This window comes from Balaenoptera acutorostrata, chromosome 13 (genome assembly GCF_949987535.1).
Source record: "Balaenoptera acutorostrata chromosome 13, mBalAcu1.1, whole genome shotgun sequence".
NCBI lineage: Eukaryota > Metazoa > Chordata > Mammalia > Artiodactyla > Balaenopteridae > Balaenoptera > Balaenoptera acutorostrata.
Genome location: NC_080076.1, coordinates 48,965,741 through 48,985,966, shown reverse-complemented (window position 1 = coordinate 48,985,966; position 20,226 = coordinate 48,965,741). Strand labels below are relative to the sequence as shown.

General features: G+C 40.6%; 1 protein-coding gene across 1 annotated transcript in view; it reads right to left on the bottom strand.

Annotated features, from left to right (window-relative positions):
• CDH2 (cadherin 2) overlaps positions 1-20,226 on the bottom strand; it is a 213,711-nt gene that overhangs the window by 2,426 nt on the left and 191,059 nt on the right. Inside the window, exon 15 of the mRNA XM_057527082.1 lies at positions 10,014-10,178. Within this exon, the coding sequence (XP_057383065.1) occupies positions 10,014-10,178 (165 nt within the window). The remainder of the gene's footprint in view (positions 1-10,013; positions 10,179-20,226) is intronic.

Below are 20,226 nucleotides of genomic sequence, written 5' to 3'. Positions count from 1 at the left end.
AGGAAATGCTTATCAATAAACTTAATTCTTGCAAAAAGATGCTTTTTTTATACATAACTCCTGTATCTGAAGCTATTGTAATTCATAATTATGCTCTACAAAAGTTTAAAGATTTAATACTATGTCTTTTTGCCACATACTAAGTTTTTTTTTTTTAATTTTTTATTTATTTATTTATTTATTTATTTGGCTGTGTTGGGTCTTCGTTTCTGTGCGAGGGCTTTCTCCACTTGTGGCAAGCAGGGGCCACTCTTCATTGCGGTGTGCGGGCCTCTCACTGTCATGGCCTCTCCCGTTGCGGGGCATAGGCTCCAGACGCGCAGGCTCAGTAGTTGTGGCTCACGGGCCCAGTTGCTGCGCGGCATGTGGGATCTTCCCGGACCGGGGCACGAACCCATGTCCCCTGCATTGGCAGGCGGATTCCTAACCACTGCGCCACCAGGGAAGCCCCCACTAAGTTTTTTTTTATACTAAAAATACTAAGTATTTTTTTCTCTAATTTTTTTCCCACTTCCATTCTAGTAAGTCCAAGATATACCAATGTTAGTCTCCAAACAATCATTCTCTTTTCCCACAACCCTTAGATGTAGACATAGAAAATGGACTTGAGGACACAGGGTGGGAGGGGGAAGCTGGGACGAAGTGAGAGTAGCATCGGCATATATACTCTACCAAATGTAAAATAGCTAGCGGGAAGCAGCAGCATAGCACAGGGAGATCAGCCCGGTGCTTTGCGATGACCTAGAGGGGTGGGATAGGAAAGATGGGAGGGAGGCTCAAGAGGGAGGGAATATGGGGACATATGTATGCATATGGCTGATTCACTCTAGTGTACAACAGAAACTAACATAGTATTGTGAAGCAATTATACTCCAATAAAGATCTATTAAAAAAAAAATGCCGGTGGGCTTATAGTGGCTTCACTTATCCAAGACGTGATGAACTGTCCATCTTTAGATCAATCTTTCCAATCCACATGTGTTTATGAGTACATATATATATATATATATTTTTTTTTTTTTTCCAACGGTGCTGTGATTCAAACCCAGGCCACCAGATTCTTTTTTTTTTTTTTAGGGAATAGTTTTATTTATTTATTTTTATTTTTGGTTGCGTTGAGTCTTTGTTTCTGTGCGAGGGCTTTCTCCAGTTGCGGCGAGCGGGGGCCACTCTTCATCGCGGTGCGCGGGCCTCTCACTGTCGCGGCCTCTCTTGTTGCGGAGCACAGGCTCCAGACGCACAGGCTCAGCAATTGTGGCTCACAGGCCTAGTTGCTCCGCAGCATGTGGGATCTTCCCAGACCGGGCTCGAACCCATGTCCCCTGCATTGGCAGGCAGATTCTCAACCACTGTGCCACCAGGGAAGCCCAACATATATGTTTTTTTATCAGTAGAAAAGAGGAGGAAGAGGGAAACGAGCATGAAAATTAAGGTCGGAGTCAGTACACGTAGTGGTTAAGAGCTCAGACTCTGGGGCGACACTTCGGCTCTGCACAGTACTAGCTGTGGGACCTGGGCTAAGTTCGACCAGCTTCATTTCCTCATCTGCAACTGTAATCACAGTAATACGATCATTACGGAGACCAAATAAAATAAAGGGACCCAAGCGCTCACCACAGTGTCCGGCACTTGTTAGAGCTCAAGGAATATTAGTGAAATTTTTTTTTTTTTTTAACTTTTAAGGTTAGAGAAAAAAATTCTTGCTTTGGAATTTGAAAAAAAGAAAAATAGATGTGAAGACATAGCATTTTAGAAACAAAATGGCAGCTGCTCGACTTCAATCAAAAACCAGAAAGAAAAGTACACCCTACTGCTTCCCCATCCCAAAGTCTGTCTCACCAACAATCCTAACCTTTAATTAAACACCACTGTTCCTCTTCTCAGGTAGACTATGTACAACCCAGACATGCCTGTGTAAAGTAAAATAAAACAAGTCTTCCTTGAACTACTTCAGCATATAAAACACAAATAATTTTAGATAGGCTTTTCTTGATCATATTTACAGAATAAGCTACAGGGCAATTCTGTTAAGACGGAGAACTGCAAACTCCCAATTTCTCAAAATTCCTGTTTCTTTTTTGTGGTAGATTGTGTTACTGTCCTCAGTGATTCACCATCCTCTCCCTGTGGGTGGATCACATGCCCGCAGCACCACAAGTGCCACTCTGGAGCCAGCTGACTTCCCTAACCCACTGTCAGGCTTGGCTAACCGACTGGCGTTGGCCAATGAATGGAAGCAGCTGCGTGGAGGAGACTCGAAGAGTCTAACATGCTTCCACCAGTCCCCTCGCCTTTCCCCCTCTGCCAGGAGAAAAGCCTGCCCCAGAGGAAAGTTTTCCTTCTGCCTGGATCCTGAAATACAGAAGACATGTGAATCATGGCATCAGCACCAAACTGGAAATACGGAAAGGTGACGACTAAGATGAACTTGAAAGAGTCAATGGCAGGGCATCATGTGTGCCTGGATTCCCTGAAGATGAAAGCCACGGTCCGTGTTTCCTGTGACTTAGAATAAAGGCTAGAAGCTCCCTGGTCTTCACCGGTGTGTTAAAGGGCCCAAGGCTCTTCATCAAATGTCTACGCCACCTAATTAATTTCCTTAAAACAAATATAACACTGGTGATAATCCAGTTCCATACTCACCACCGAGGTTCTCAAAAATATTTCTTAAAAAATTTTTTTATCTCCTGGCCTGACTTTCTGGTCATTCTGATAGTTGTTGAATCTATGTTTTACTTCTTTTTTAAAAAAGGGGTTAAGGCTATAAAGGCTATAAAACCCGAGAGGTCACTGTGCTAGCCAGAACATCAAACACTGCCTCAGGTTTTCATGATTACAAAAGAGCAAAACCCAGTGAACTTTTCAAGAATTCTTAGGCAAGAGCCATCTTTCTAGGCTGAAGGTTAAGTACTTTAAGTCCCCTCCACTTGGAGAGCACTGATTTTTATCCGAGAATAAAATATGACTTTTCCGGCTGAGGCATTATATAAATTCCGGGTACTATTTTGGTAATTCTAAAAAGATCATAGTCAAGTCCTGAGAAACTGACGGTGACAGGCCGGCAACCAGGGTGAACGTACAGATAAATTCGGGATTTGGGGGCGGGGCACAGGAGCTCTGGTCCTCCCTTATGGGATTCCTTTATTTGTACGTGTGGACACCACTTCACATGATGTGTGACACATGTTGCCAAATTTACAAGCTAACTGCATGTGTGTCTCTCCCCCTACCTGGGTTTGACTAAATCTAGAAGAGGATGTGCTTATTTCACCTTTCCTGGAGAGGCAGAGCTTGAACTCTGGATAAATCTGAACTAGTTTCCATAGTGAACTGCCTCTGTCAAATCAAAGAGCTGTGGCTCTGGCTGAGTTCTTGCTGAGCTTATATTTATAGACTTCTGATCCCATGCTTTATGGATGGAGACATGCTTTTATAGGGACTATAAAAAACCCACATTCTTGGGTGAGGGAACACACGAAGGATGTAAGAGGAAAGAGTTCCTATTGATCCCTTACATTCAGTCCTCTATTGTCTCAAATCCACTGCCTTAGTTCAGGTCATCATTATATCCTGCCTGGACCACAGCAAAGGCCTGACTGGTCTCCCTGTCCCCAGAACTATTCCTGCTTTTTTTTGGGGGGCGGTGTGCAGCTTGTGGGATCTTAGTTCCCAGACTAGGGATGGAACCCAGGCCCTCGGTAGTGAAAGCGCAGAGCCTTAATCACTGGACTGCCAGGGAATTCCCTATTCCTGCTTCTGACTTACAAACTACTATTGGTTCCTTTCTCAGACGTTATTTGATTATTTGATGTCACATCCTCTCCACCCCAAGTAAAACTTTCTGATTGCTATCCCCTACAGCAGTGTTTCCAAAATAAGGGAGGAGTCCCCCTGGGTGTATGCAAGGTGATTTTTAATTGGTGCACAGGCACTTTAAAACACTTATTTTTATTTAAAACAAAGTTACAATTGATGAAAAGTTTAATAAGTACATCATAGATGAAGTTTGCAGACATGGAAAAAACTAGGTGTTACTCAAATGCCTGATGCCTGATGTTAGGGTAAGCTACAGGATGAAGTCAAAACCCTCTGAGGAGCATTCAGTGAACCTAATCTGTTCACCCACCTTTTCTGTTGCAACTCTTCTCAATTCCAGCAACCATAACTGAATTAGTCACTAAATTATTCACCAAAATCTCTCAAAACCTAAAAAATGTCATGTTCTTAGTATACCTCCATGTTATTTACGCATTCATTTCCTACTAGCTGAAATGTGATTCCTTTTGTTTAAAATGTCCCATCTCATATTTTTTTCATTTGATTAATTTCCATCCATCCATCCATCCATCCATCCATCCACTGTTTAAAGCCCATAAAAAATGTCACTTCTGCTGCCTGGAATTTTTTCCCTAACCATGACCGAGAGTAATTCCTGTGGTCTCTCTGGTCTGCTTTACTTTTATTGCCATGTTTTGGTTACACTAGATTGTGACATCCCTTTCTGCTGAGGTGGTTTTGTATTCATTTCATATCCTGCTGTCCAAAACACTGCTTGACATCCAGTAAGTATTCTAGATGGTAACTTTGTACTGCTGTCCTGGGCTTAATTTTTTCTCCTCAGCACCTTGTTCATGTTTATACCTATACCTTTCAGAAGAAGCTAGGATTTAGGTTTAAAATATCTGCGGACATAAAAGTATACCATGATCACATGACAGTGGAATTCTGTGACTTATCAACGCCAACATTACTATGTCTCTTTCTGGGAAATTCATTTTACTGAAAGCATTTTTTTTTGGAAAGGAGAGGTTTCTATCTGTTTTATTTACAGTTATAGGGCAGTAGAAAGTTTTTACTCCTGAATAGTAACTTGTAATGATAATACAATACTAATAATAATTAAGAGATTTTGTTATGCAACAGTCACTGTACCAAGCACTTTACATGGATTTTATTATTCATTCCTCACTGCAATCTTTTTTTTTTTTTTTTTTTTCTTTTTTTTTCCACACACACACACTGTATTTTATTTTTACAAGAGATAGATAGACTGACACCAAGCATTGTACATGGATGACCACAACAAAAGCAACAATGATTGCAATTACCAAACATGAAACACACTTATACTATGTCATAATATTGACATTCAGTCCAGTAATCCTCCACTGTAACAGCTCCTTTACTTTGCAGTGAAAATTGATTTGTATATTCTTTTCCTCTGAGTCCTTGTGGGATTTTTTTTTTTTAATTCAGACAGAAAGTCACAAAAATTATACTCATCCTCATCAGTTCACTCAGTCCCATGTAATTAATTTCTTTTTTTTCATCTTGATCTTTTGTTAGCAGTTTTATGAGTTCATCAGTTTTTCATTAGAGTTCTGAAAATGCTTATTCATTCAGCCTCACTGCAATCTTAATAGAAGGGTCTATTATCATCCCCATTTTATGAATAAGAAAACCAGAAATCCAAGAGGTTACATTCAAGGACCTTGACCTTGTACAAGGTAACAGAGCTGTTAAAATGAGGCACCTGGATTTGAACTAAAACACCTAACTCTTGTAGGAGGGGACAAAGATATTTTTAAAAGAACATGTTATATTTAATTAATAGGAGAAAAAAGGCAAAAATTTTAAACTTCAGGAGTTTTAAACACAGTATTCCAGGAGCACCTTCCATTAAGTTTTTTAATAATATTAATCAAAAGTCGGTCCTTTAATAGAAATATGCCCTTGGTTTTTAGATTCCTGAGACAAAGAAATATACAGAATTAGTATCGTTATTGGAGGTATGCTAATATCTACTGTCGGGCTGAGATTAAATGACATTGTTTCAACTTTTCACCATCTGAAGGTCTTGTTTAAAAACCTCAAAATAGAATGAAATTCTGTGTTTAAAATTCAAAAATGTGTGATTTGTTTTACCCTACCTACCAGTCTGGAAACGTTATCATTTTTGAGATTTATTATTTAAATAAACAAACTAGAAAATTTTCTCATGCGTTTACCTATTCCTTACACCTATAAACACACTCCAATTATAATCTCCACTATATTCTTCTTCCTTTGGAACATTCGGTACTATGCTAAACCAAATAAAACCTGGAGATAAAGAAATCTGTTTGTATTTTAAATGTATTTATAAAATGTGCTTGAGTTCTTTCTAGGTGCCTTCAACCACTTTTAAAACTTCACCTGTATTTATTTTTATCTGTCTAATTATAGAAAGATACTGTACACGTCTTAATGCGTGTCTTAGGTGGAAGAATCTACACAGTGAGTCTGAATGTAATCTCTGATTTAGGCCTTTGAACAGTTTGATCTCTTTGGACTTTTCCACAGAACTGACCATCACATCCCTCGACCCTCTTTTTAGTTGTTTTCTGTGACACTTTAAACGCCTTAGACTTTCTTTTTCCTGTGTTCAAAAGTAGGGCATTTCTAGGTATAGATTTTGGGTTCCCCTTTCTACTCCATATTCCTCTGCCTTACAATCACATTCAATTTCAAGGATTCAGTAGCCATTTGGGGAATAATTTCCAAATGTGATCCTTTTGTCCATTCATGTACTCACCAAACCAGTGTGCCCCACAATGATTCCCCAGGGATACACCTCTTCCGCTGGACCACAGGAGGGCCCTGAGGGGAGGTAGAAGGGATGCTTGGGATAGGAGTCATGGAGGGAGGTGAGTTCTAGGTACACTGGGATGTCACAGGATGGCGCCCACCCATACGCTGTGTCCCTGACCCTTCTTGGCCTGGTAAAGACTTAACTAATATCTAGAAAAAGGGCAAAGGACACTCCAGGCAGGAAAAACACTGTGGGAACTGGTGCTGGCATGGAATCACAAGCTGAGATAAGAAATTACAAGTAGAAGTCTCTGTTGCTGGCCTGTAGGATGCAGGTAGGGGAGGGGCCTGAGATGAAGCCGGACCACCTAATAAGAACCAGATCTAATGGGTGTCCTGTGCCTGGCAAAGTAAGGGTTCAGATACTGGAACGTTTGCCTGGTACAGAGATCACGCTAGCAGCAGCGCAGGGAACTCACACAGAGAGAATCTATGTCTAATGCCTTATCTACACATCACTGGCACAGGATGTACACACCATAGATATTCGGTAGTTATCTGCTAAATGAATAATCCTTAACCAAGCTCAAGATGATTTCCAAATGAGCCATTTCTAACAAATGCAGACGATTTTCAAATTATGAATGGGTTGTATTCTGGAAGTTAATCTGCAAGTCAGTTGTTCAGAACAAACTTCTTCATATATGTATTCACGCATGTTTGCTACGACCTCCAGCCACTTTATAGACTGTGTACCTGGGCGCTGTTTTAGGAAAAGGCGATTCCAAATGGAAATTCCTACTGTGTACCTTTTCCTACTGTAGCATTAGAAGGGTTGGGTAACTGAACCTTACTAACTAGATACTCTCCTCTCTCTACTGAAGAAAATCCAGTCATGTTAAAAAAAAAAAAAAAAAAAAAAGAGTGAACGCACCCAGACACAAACACAAGGTACACACAAAACACACAACTTGGAACAGCCAATATCCTCACTTCCTGAATGTAATCAGCACCAGTGAGAGTGAAAGCCTCCAGACGTGGGCCCCAGTGAATCCCAGCCAAATGCAGATGGGTGATGCTCACGGCTGCATGCCCTATACACCTGCCACAGTCCTTGAATTCCTTGAAACAACAGAATCTAAGAGTTACGCAACATAGTAGATGCTTAGGTTACACGAAGAAGAGTGGGAAATAGCCCCCATTTCAGAGAGAATGGACGCACTCATAAGGAAGAAATAAATACTAACAGTGACACCCCATGGTGAGGGCTACTACCCAGGGAGAGTCTTGTAACCTTCCCAGGGGTATCGAAGGGGCTTCACAGAGAAGGGGCGCTTCAGTTGAATCTGAAGGCTAAATGAGTGTCTCACTGAAGGTCAAGAACTTCGCAAAAGTTATAGTTAAACCTGTTTTGCCTTTGAGGAACTACAAATAGTTCAGGGGGCTGCAGCACAGAAAGGGAATGTGGGGGGAAGAGAGGGCAGGAATCAGATTACAAACAGCCTTAGAAACGACCCTTAGTGCCCGAATTTTACCACGAGAAAAGAAGAGTGTCCTGGATGGGATGGAAGCCCACAGAACAGTGACACTTCAGGGACTGCAGAAACATTCAGGTAAGTATTTGCTGAATTACACCAAAGCCAGAATTCTTGCTTGAGAAGAGTCCAGTGCCTACACCTACAGTCAAAAGGTTCACTGTATCTTGAAACCTGACAACCACAGGAATAAATAAACAATTTCTTGGAATGACGAAAGATAAATTAGAATTAAAACCATCAGGCAGGGCTTCCCTGGTGGCGCAGTGGTTGAGAATCTGCCTGCCAATGCAGGGGACACGGGTTCGAGCCCTGGTCTGGGAAGATCCCACATGCCACGGAGCAACTAAGCCCGTGTGCCACAACTACTGAGCCTGCGCATCTGGAGCCTGTGCCCCGCAACAAGAGAGGCCCCCACAGTGAAAGGCCCGTGCACCGCGATGAAGAGTGGCCCCCGCTTGCCTCAACTAGAGAAAGCCCTCGCACAGAAACGAAGACTCAACACAACTATAAATAAATAAATAAATTAAAAAAAAAAAAAACCATCAGGCACTCTTACATATTCAAAAATATCTAGTTTTATATATATATATATAAATATATTATATTTTATATAATATATATATTATATTTATATCATATATATTCCTGCTAATTCCCCTAACCAGGCCTATATGTATGTAAGTAATCTGGAAAAGTCGGGGCATATTTTTGGACATAAAGGAGTTACCAGCATCCTGTTTTTGCCTTCTATCAGCTTTTAAATCATGTCTACTACAAATTAACCTATTACCTATTTAACAGAAGTGAACAGATAAGTTCAAAAAGTAGCATGTATTTTAGGAATAGATAGTAATGAATATTGTAAAGACAGATAAGCTAATTTTGTTTCAAAACTTTTCCTACAAACTATAAGAGCATCTAAAAATCTAAGGTAGATTGATTATGTAGACGTAATATATGACTATTTCAAGGAAGCCCAGGAAATGAGTCTTATCTGCACGGGACTGAAGGCAATATATACAACAGATGCTTTCCACTTTGTAAGGCACTGAGACCAATTCTAATCTTGGAGATTCTGAGTGGGAGGATCTGGTCAGAGAACACGGGCCCTGCCATATATTCACGGGCCCTGCCAATATCAATATGTATCATTCTCTTATACTAACAATAAAAATTCAAAAGAAGAATTGCAGTAAAACTGTAGACATGATCAAAAGAAGCAGTATAAATCATCTGACTTCAAAACTTAAGGATTAAGTGTAGCAGAACTCTTGGTCAGTAATGAAATAAGAGAATGCCATAATAATTTTGACAGTGGAAATCGTATCTGTTATATTCAACAGAGAATTAGTTGCCTCTTGCAGAAGCCCTTAAAACTCCTCAACTAGACAAGTATTTAAATCACTTACATAATATTTAATTTAGCTGCTCTTCCTGCTAATCTCATTTGACGGACCTCTCGTTGTTGGATAGGCACTGAATTCTCACCATTTGTGGCATTCAAAGGGTACAGTGTGAGGAAAATGAAAGTAAATTCTTATTACATGTATCAGTGCTAATAAATGAAATTAGAATTCACTATAATATCGTTAGCCTATTTATTACTTGTAATCTAGGGAAAAAATCCTTTTGGAGAGAGTGTGACTAATACTGATAATATATACGGATGTCATTTACAAATGCAGGATATTAGTTGATCCGTCTCTCTTGGGCTGACCAAAGCCATCTCATCTGTTCTCTGTTACTGAAGCCACATTTCCTTTTGCATAAAGATGAAGTTAGGAAAAAGAATTGTGTTTTCATGAACTACAGAGCTGTATTCCCAGTGAGTTGTGGTCTCCACAGTACTAACTGTTAGCATAAAATAAACACCCTGATAAAAAAAAAGTGAGTGTCTCTTTGCACCTCATTAATAAAGTCACCGATGTCCCCAGGGTGCGGGGCTGCAGATCGAACCGGGTACTGGGGCTCGGCGTGGATGGGTCTCTCATCCAAGCGTCGGATGCCGACCGGCTTGATGGCATCCGGCTCCACGGTGTCAGGCTGCTGGAGCTGGCTCAAATCATAGTCCTGCAAGACACAAAACCAACACCCCATGGGAGACGGGCAATAAGATGGACCAACACCCCATGGGAGACGGGCATTAAGATGGGAAGTTACAACCTCTGTTTTTAAACTCATACCCAGAATGCATAGAAATGAATGAAATTTAACATAATGGAAAAGTTGCCACTAGGAGCTTTTCATGTTATGATTAAATATTTCTTTCACGCAGCTCTTTCTTCTGTGTTTTTCATTTCGACAGTCTGTGCGCCATCTGCTTTCCTACGTTCCTCATCAGTTTCCAATGGGAAACAGCAGTGAGATGAGGTCCCACTACAAAGTGACTAAAAAACCGACGAGAAAATATAGTTGTACCATAGAAGGAAAAGTACTAGCTTAATGTTGATGGGGTTCAGGACAGGCTACCCCAAACTATGGCATCGTGGCGTATTAAATATCTGAAGCTCAAGCACTCTTTTTAAAAACGGCAGAAGCAGGAACGTCACTCTGACTCTTCCCACCTCACCCTTCTTCCCTGAAACAGGTCATAACGTTCCCATGTGAAAAGCCCCCTCCTGAACCAGGAGAAGGAAAGTCCTCTTCATCATCAGAGACTAGGATTTGGGACCTAGAACTCTGCACAAACAAATCTTTTTTTAATGATAAAAGAATTACGTGTTTATGATATAAAACTCAGAAAATAAAAAAATTATAGAGAAAGCAATGTCATCTGTAATTCTGCAATGCAGTGGTCATATTTGGGTGTATTTTATTACTATAATGAAATGTTATTTTTAAAAAAATTTTTTATTGGAGTATAGTTGATTTACAATGTTGTGTTAGTTTCCAAGTGAATCAGTTATACATATACATATATCCACTCTTTTCTAGATTCTTTTCCCATATAGGCCATTACAGAGTATTGAGTAGAGTTCCTTGTTCTATACTGTAGGTCCTTATTAGTTATCTATTTTATTATATACAGTAGTGTGTATATGTCAATCCCAATCTCCCAATTTATCCCTCCCCCCCTTACCCCTGATAGCCATAAGTTTGTTTTCTACATCTGTAACTCTATTTCTGTTTTGTAGATAAGTTCATTTGTACCCTTTTTCTAGATTCCACATATAAATGATATCATATGATATTTGTCTTTCTCTGTCTGACTTACTTCACTCAATATGGCAATCTCTAGGTCCATCCATGTTGCTGCAAATGGCATTATTTCTTTTTCTTTTTTTTTTATGGCAAACCTTCTTAAACTAACCCTTAACTTCCTAGTTACTTCACCATTTACTACTCTTAGCCCAAACCCTTTGTCTTGTCAATTCTTTACAAATTTACTGTTTCTTTGTCTAAAGGGTATAAACTCTTCTTGCTCTGGTCACTTCTTCAGGTCTTCATTCTCTTGTAAAGACCCCCATGTACAGGTAAAAGTTCCATCAAACGTGTGTGCTCTTCTCTTGTTAATCTGTCTTTGTTGGTTTAATTTTCAGACCCAGCCAGGGACCTGAGGAGGGTCAAGAAAACTTTTTCCTCCCCTACAATGTTATATTGCTTTCATATTAAAAAAAATTGTTGCAAGTGTATTTTCCTTTACTTAGAGGAAGGCATTAGTTCATCAAGGTTTCAAAACCACTTCACTCCTCCCTCCCTTCAGTGGTCTAGAGCAGGGGTCCCCAACCCCCAGGACACAGACCAGGCCGCACAGCAGGAGGCGAGCGGCGGGTGAGCGAGTGAAGCTTCATCTGTATTTACCGCCGCTCCCCATCGTTCGCATTACCACCTGAGCTCCACCTCCTGTCAGCATTATGGTGAGTTGTATAATCATTTCATTATATATTACAGTGTAATAATAATAGAAATAAAGTGCACAATGAATATAATGCACTTGAATCATCCCAAAACCATCACCCCACCCCACCCCGGTCCGTGGAAAAATTGTCTTCCACAAAACCGGTCTCTGGTGCCAAAAAGGTTGGGGACCGCTGGTCTAGAGTCTGCAAACTATTGTTGGTGGGTCCAGTGTGATCTGTGGCCTGTTTTCCTTGAAGAATGGCTTTTACATTTTTAAAGGATTATTTAAAACAATGGTAACAATAAAGAAGACAAAGAATATTCTATGGAGACTCTATGTGGCCCCCCAAAGCCTTGCTATGTAGCCCTTTAAAGAAAAAGTTTTCCAACCTCTGGCCCAGAGGTAAGAAGCCAGGGAGTGTGGATTCTCTTCTGGTGCAGTCCTGTGGGAATGTCTTGGCAATACAGCCTGTCCACTTTGAGGGGCAGAGAAGAACTTGGGAAGAAGGATGCTCTGGGCATTGGTTGGACCTTCAGAACTATTTTCAGCTTTAGCATCAGCCAGCTGGACGGGAATGTCCAAAGACACTAACTATAATGCGGAAATGCATCAAAATTTTAGGTTTGGGCAAATACTTTATAGTTTTCAAACCTCTAAATTCTGGTGATATAAAACGTCACATCCCCAGCTTAACTGAAATTCTCTAATTCACTGTTGATATTTACAGAAAGTACAGATTTTCTGGTGCTCTTTTTAGTTCAGGCTTCATCTCTGTCTAAAACCAGCTCAAAACTGTTTACAGTTATCTCTATAGTGGTTTTGATTCATTCGACGCTTGAATATTTACCATGTTCTGGCAGTGCTCGAGATCCTTTACATATGTTCGCTCATTTAATGCTCTGAACAACACTGTGTGACGTTAAGTTTTATTATCCTCATTTAAGAATTGAGGAAACTGAGTCTCAAATCACCCAAGTCATCTGTCGATGGCTCCAGATCTACCGAGACACAGAGACAGGCTCTGACTTCAAATGGATTAGACTCCAAAGCCTAGCTCCTGGCGCAGGCATCTGGGAGGGCGAGTCAAGTCCCAGCTACAAGGTTGGATGGATGAGGGAGAAGGGGCAGGAATGTGAAGAATGATTAAAACAACAAAGGAGTCACTGACATTCAACCCACTATGTACCGGGAGCTATACCAGCCTCCTGTAAGTGTCTTCTCACTGATACCTTCTCCTTTCTTCTTTCTGAAGAATGCTTTATTACCATCATTTTAGATGAAGAAACAGACTCGGAGAGGTTGAGTAACTTGTCCAAGGTCACACAGCTGGTATTCGATTGACATGAGAATCAAAACCAGGTGTGTCTGACTTCCAAATGTCAATCTAAAACTGAGCTCTGTTCATTGAGACGCCCTAGTTGTTCTGACAACCTTCCCCTAAACAACTCTTTACCAAGGGCTTCAACTAAGCTAACAAGTGAAGGCACTCAGGAAAAGCTCCTCCTCTGAGGGATGGACAAGGTGATACGGGAGGGGAGGCAGGCACACAGAGTAGGACAAGCCAGAGTGGGATGTACGGTTGGTACATCGCCAAGTATAAAACGCTCAGAGAGGGAAAGAGCGCGTTAGGTTCGAACCTTGAACGACACGTGGGTTTGGGAGAAAGGACCATTCTGGGGGAATCAACAGCGTGAGCAAAGGCATGGGGATGCTGTCTCCTCTTGTGAGGGTAGAGTATTTCAAAGCACCCATACAAAACTTGAGTGAAAACACCTTGATCTTGCACACATGGGCTCCATTTAAAATTTTATAGGACGTGTGAGTTATTTATAGACTATCTTAAAGCAGAGGCACATAATGGTATGACAGACGGGAAAGCCTTTGAAATGTTAAAACGCTATACAAAATAAAAAGAGGGATTCATTTAGAGAATTCTGAATGCTTACACACGAAGAAGCATCGTTTTCCAGGCGATGTTTAATTACATAACTACCAAGCTTAATAGAGGGGCTTAACCACGAGTAAGCGTGTCTTCTGACAATGATGGAAGCTTTTTGTAGAAAGGGGAAAACAGACTCTGAGTACAGGGATGATGACAGTTAATAAATATTTTTACACTGAGGGTGAAAAATGCTCTATTAGCGGTCTCAGTTACAGGAAATTAAGTAATTGAATCATGCTTGAGGACTGTCTTTAACCTGGTGACACATTCCTTGACCGTCCTCAGTATATCACGACAACTCCATGTAAGAATGCAGAGTGATTTCTTTGGCGTAACTGGAGCCACGAGAGGCAGTGGGATGTTTCTTACGTGGAAAGGACTTGTCCACCCTGATTTCTTATACAGCTCCCACTATATCCAAAGGTTATAAGCAGAAATGCATTATGTTTGGTTGACAGTGTTGAAAAAATTTTCTAATAAGTTGTCAACACACAGACTTTGGGATATTTTTACCTGAAAATAGGAAGACGTGGCGTAAAACCAGGCTTAACTTCTGACACAGCAATCTGTTACAGCTGAGAGCATCTATCTCCTTTGGACAAGAACAGACTGTCCGCCTGGCCTGCTTCACTTATTAGTGTATACATGCATCAGCATATTCATTTACAGATTCTTACCTTTCTTTCGATGGCCCTTTCCTACTATCTTAAGAACCAGAGCAGGAAGTCTAAAGATGTCTGTGGTCAATACGTCAGGCCCATAGAAAGTGCTCACTAACAATGTGTTGAATAAAAGTCTCAGGGATGATATTCATGCCAGATGTGCACAAGAGCAAGAAATGTGCTTTGGATCGCATGACACACCATGGCAGTAATTCACAATGGGGAGGAAGGGAAAAAGACCCCGGGTCCCATTGCTGAGACTCTTTGCCATGGTGAGTACCTCCCCCTCCATGATGCAAACGTGTCATGTTCCTCAGATACACTGACATCTAAAAAAGAGGCACAAAACCACTGATTTACAGGAAACTAGAATTTGGGTTAAAACACGCGGCTTAACTTTTCTCTGTGATGGTTTCCTTTGTCTATTGCAAATACGGGGTATGAAAAATCTGATGGTGGTATGAAGTGGGCAGAAGTGTCTTCAGATCACAGAGATGGGTTTTCCTGTCCACATCCATCTGTGCTATATGACAGAGTCCTGACCTGAGGATCCAATTTTAAGCCTTTTGATAAGGGGTCACTCTATGTGAAATTATACATCCTAAATTATACATCTTTATAATCCCATGATGCTTTACTTAAACACACAAATTACAGCATGTAGGATAAGAATTCTAAAGAGAATTACAGAGACTGAAAACATTCTCAGGGTCACTGGGTTCATGGCCTTACTTCTGAAGATTAGAAAGAACCCCAGAAGAAATCTTTATTTGGTTCCTAAAACTCTCTAGAGAAAAAGTGGATCTGAAAATTCTCTTATGATTGTCAACCTTACTTTGTCAACATTAACTTCCCAGAGAAATCCAGTTTTCAAACGAAGGCCATGGAAAATCTTATTTTAACTAATGTTTGGAATATGTGTTATTTGGCAATGATCATGAGAAGCAGGCATAGAATTAGGGTTTTTAAATATTAACGTTGCAAGTAACTGAAAACACTTCTTTTTGGGTCTATGATTTAAAATGTCTTAAAGGTGATACAATTCTGGGAGAGTTAGTAAGAAGTTAGTCAGCAGCTTTAACTCTGGTTCTGCCTTTTCTTATTAAATTCCACTGACTTGCAATGATTTATAATTGGTTCAGAAAATGATACCACGAATCGACCTGAAGGCATTTGGTTACGTTTAAATAAAATAAAATGCTGCTTCAGTATAAAGTGAAATTCTAGATTCCCAGGCAAAAACTTCAGAAAGCTCTGTGGCTGGCAGAATCTACAGAATCGTGCAATTACGTCTGTTTTAGAGAGCGATGAAAATATTGATTTACCGTTTCATGAGTATCTAAAGAGAGCTGACTGGGTGCCTGATGCCATTTTTAGCTCTGAGAGTGTGAAAGAAGGAAACCAACCTTTACCTGGTGCCCATCATCTGTCAGGAGTTACCTTAGGTGCCTCCTTATGTGATATCTCAGACGCTCCAAGCAAAATCCTGCCACGAGAGTGTTGTTCTATCCCACTGATTCCCGTAACTCGGAGAGGTTAATGATTTGCCCAATATCATGGACTCAGTTAAACAGTGTGGAAGGAGCAAACAGAGACCATCAGAGCAAGCAAAATAACAACTAAAAAAAAGCTGTATCTTCATACATAGAGAACAGACCTGTGGTTGTCAGGGGCGGGGCGGGGTGAGGGAGGCAAGGACTGGGAGTCTGGGATTAGCAGATGCAAACTATTACATATAAGACGAATGAACAACAAGGTCCCACTATACAGTACAGGGAACTATATTCAATATCCTGCGATAAACCATAATGGAAAAGAATATGAAAAACAATATATATTTGTACATCTGAGTCACTTTGCTGTACAGGAGAAATTAAACGCAACATTGTAAATCAACTATACTTCAAAAAAAAGGCTGTACCTTGTTGCCTGGGCCAGTGAAGAAAGGGACAGAAGAGTTTGCTGAAGGGGGGGAAAATGAGGGGCTTTAAGAGCCAGAAGGGAAGTTCAAGGTGGTTATGCTAATTAGGCACTGGAATCCAGGAATCTGGTCTGTGCACAGCTGGTTAAAGCCTCACTGACTTTTAGTCAGAAAGAAGTCTTCAGCCCCCAAGTCTTGGACTTGGGTCCAACAGCAGTCTGTCACGTGAGGGAGGGGAAGGGCTCTCAAAGTTCCTGGTCCTTTCTCAGCCTCCACCGGTGAGAACCAGGGATGGAACACAAGAGCCAGTTTGGCTGGTTGGTGCAAGTGATAAATGTTCCTTTTATAGTAGCAAAGGCAAGTAACTTTCAAATTCCCATATAGATAAGGTAAATATTTTTTAATGTTTCAAGACTGAGTGAGAGAAATAAAAATACTAAAACATGAAAGTAAATGAACAAAATTCTCAAGGGAAAAAAAAAGGTACCCGATACCTTTTTCTTTTTCTTGCCTGTGGCACAGGTAAGAAACCCTTCAGTCAGACACAAAAAGGAATGGAAGATGGAAAAGGAGAACATTATTACCTCACCCTATATAGCTCCTGGCGTTAAAATAATTGAATAAAATAGCGATAAGGTGTCAACACATTACTATACAGCTGCTGACAGGTAAGTTGAATACACTTGCAAGCTTTATGTAAATTACGTTACAACCTGATTTTCTTCCCCAGTGAGGTATAGTTATGATGGTAACTATTTACACAGGGGAATTGATGTGGAAAATGAGGTTGATTCTATGGATTACGAAAGCCCCCAAAACAAAAGATTTGCTAACAGCTTTTCTGGTTTAAATCGTAAGCCTAATAGAAATAAAATAACTTGGAGACTTATATATAGATGAAGGTCCCCCATTCTCTGTTTTCATCCACGTTTTCATCTCACTGCAGAGCCACTTTACCACTCCCCACAGTGGGAGGGAGGTGAGTCTCCATTAAACACATTCATGGCTTCTGCTTCCGTGGTGGTTTACCATTCATGCTGCCCTGTCACAGCTTCTTTTAAAATTCTGTTTTCGAGAATGAGCACATTCTTTGGTGCAAAATCGTGGTTCTGCTTCAGAAACTGGCACTGTTGAAATTTTATCACAACTTATTTCCCATTGTAAAATTATGGCATGGTCTTTTGGAAACAAATGCAGCAAATACAATGCAATTCAATTTGATTCAACAAAGACTTTCTGAAGAGTCTCTTGGGCCACAGACTCGGTTACTGACCTCATAGAGGTTTTAGTCTAGTGTCTTTATTTATTTATTTATTTGCTTGTTTATTTATTTTTGGCTGTGTTGGGTCTTCGTTTCTGTGCGAGGGCTTTCTCTAGTTGCGGCAAGTGGGGGCCACTCTTCATCGCGGTGCACGGGCCTCTCACTATCACGGCCTCTCTTGTTGCGGAGCACAGGCTCCAGACGCACAGGCTCAGTAGTTGTGGCTCACGGGCCTAGTTGCTCCGCGGCATGTGGGATCTTCCCAGACCAGGGCTCGAACCCGTGTCCCTTGCATTGGCAGGCAGATTCTCAACCACTGCGCCACCAGGGAAGCCCTCTAGTGTCTTTTAAAAGGACACATTTAAAGCTAATGAAAATTTAGCATAATAGATAAAACTATTGCAAAAATATGGAAAATGAAGGTGTAAGGAGCTGTGAAAGAGGTGCTGCTGAAAGCAATAAGGCTATGGATACACAAAGCATTTCTAGCAGAGTAACAGGGGCTTCAGAAAGATGATGCTCCTCTGAAAATGTGAGATTTATTTTCTATCCTAATGTTTGTAATTTCCCATTCTTTCCATGTAATTCAGTTACAGCCCTGTAAACATGGACATGTTTTCTTAACCCTTGCAAGCACTGTGTGTCTTGGGAGACAAAAAGCATAGCTTTCCGAATGCATCTTCAGTAATACGTTCTCACCCCAAGCTCCAACTTCCCCTTACATAAAACAAAAATGTCACCACTCTGAAAAGGTCAAAGTCATTCTATCTTAGCATGGCCTATTATTCTATCTTGGAGGAGATCTCAAGATAGGTAATAAAGTAATGGCAGTATTTGGTTGGGAATATGGTGACGGCATCAAAATCCTTCACTCGTTTATGTCACGTTGTTTTGGAATTTCCTAAAGAGATATAGTCTTTGTTTTAAGATAAATTTACACATGAAATCAATACAGAAAAGGGAGTATAGTATTGTGATTTTAAAAAATGGATTCTGAAATCAGAGCATCTGGATTCAAATCCTGGCTCTACCCTATCTATCTGGGTGACCTTGGGCAGATTACATACATTTCCTGTGCTAACCTTCAGAGTATTCAACCTTTGGACAAAAGAGTGAATGAAGACTTCATTAATGGAAAGAAGTCTATAGCAGGGATCAACTTTTCCTGTAAGACCTGATAGTAAATATTTCAGGCCTTTTGGGCCACAGAGTCTCTGTCAAAATACCTCAACTCTGCTGCTGCTGTGGACATGGTGCAAGGCCACACAAAATGGAATTTTTATAAAGTTCCAATACAACTTTATAAAAATAGGCAACTGGTAGATTTGGCCAACTGGTAGAAGTCTGGCATATACCACTTAGTATCTTAGCTTTCTTGTACATCCTGGTAACACATACTTGGCATACAAATCTTTATCTCTGTATTGCTGGGTAACTTTCCATTCCTCTAAAACTAAATGTAATAAACTTAAAATTAGTCAGGAAGAATAAACATTAAGATGAATTACATAAAATATTGTGTTAATTTACGTGAAGTGATCAGGATAGTAAATAAAAAAGTCACGTGCAAATCAAGTGCACACTAAAAATATCGAATGCCCAGTAGGGAATGGGTACCAACTAGTTCAGAGCATATGTTGTCTGTAGCCTACCACTGAGTGACCTGGCCATGAGGGTTTTTGAAAACAGCATGAAAAAAGGGATGGCAGTGTGCTAACCCAAATTCCTGGTGAAACTCTCCTCTTGTGATATCTGTGTCACTCTTTCAATAGCTAATATATACTGGTGTTTGCAGGTGGGTATAAATGGATGAATAACTTGGGAACATATTTAAGAGAGTGTGCTTTGGCCAACAATGAAAATGTTGCAAGTGGTCTCCACAGCTATGTCCAGAGTCAGCCATCTGTTACCTTGTTTATAAAGCAGAAATGATTTTGTAAAGCAGTTATTTCGAAGAATCAAACATACCAGTTTCATTCTCTGCTTGAGTCAGAGGGTCAGGCTTGGCTGCCCACACTGGGGCTGGTTCCTGAGATTGGTGTGTAATCTTTAGAGGCCGTCTTGGCTCAAGCAGAGATCCCTGGTCTCAGGGAAGTGGCTGGTTTGGTCTCCAGGTGCTTTCTTGTACCTGTGCCTCATCCTTCTGTCTAGGTATCCAGCGTGGATTTTAGATTTTAGTACCTGTTGCCCAGATTGTATCATCTCAGGTCTTTTAATAACTTGGCTGCTCAAATTGCTTTTCCAGATTCTACATTTGTCAGTGTCAAAATGTGCTCAATTTTGCAAGCCATGCTTAACGAATTAATTGGGTCTTACCCTTTGCCTGTTCTAAAGCCAGATTACCAGTGGTCATCTAATAAACTGAGGCTAAGTGCCCAGCCTCACTGTTTCTACCGAGTAACACCTGCCTGCCATAGACAAGCAAGAGTAAATAAAATGTCTCTCATGTGACCTCCATCGCAGCGCATAAGAGCTGGGCCTCTCAAGTCAC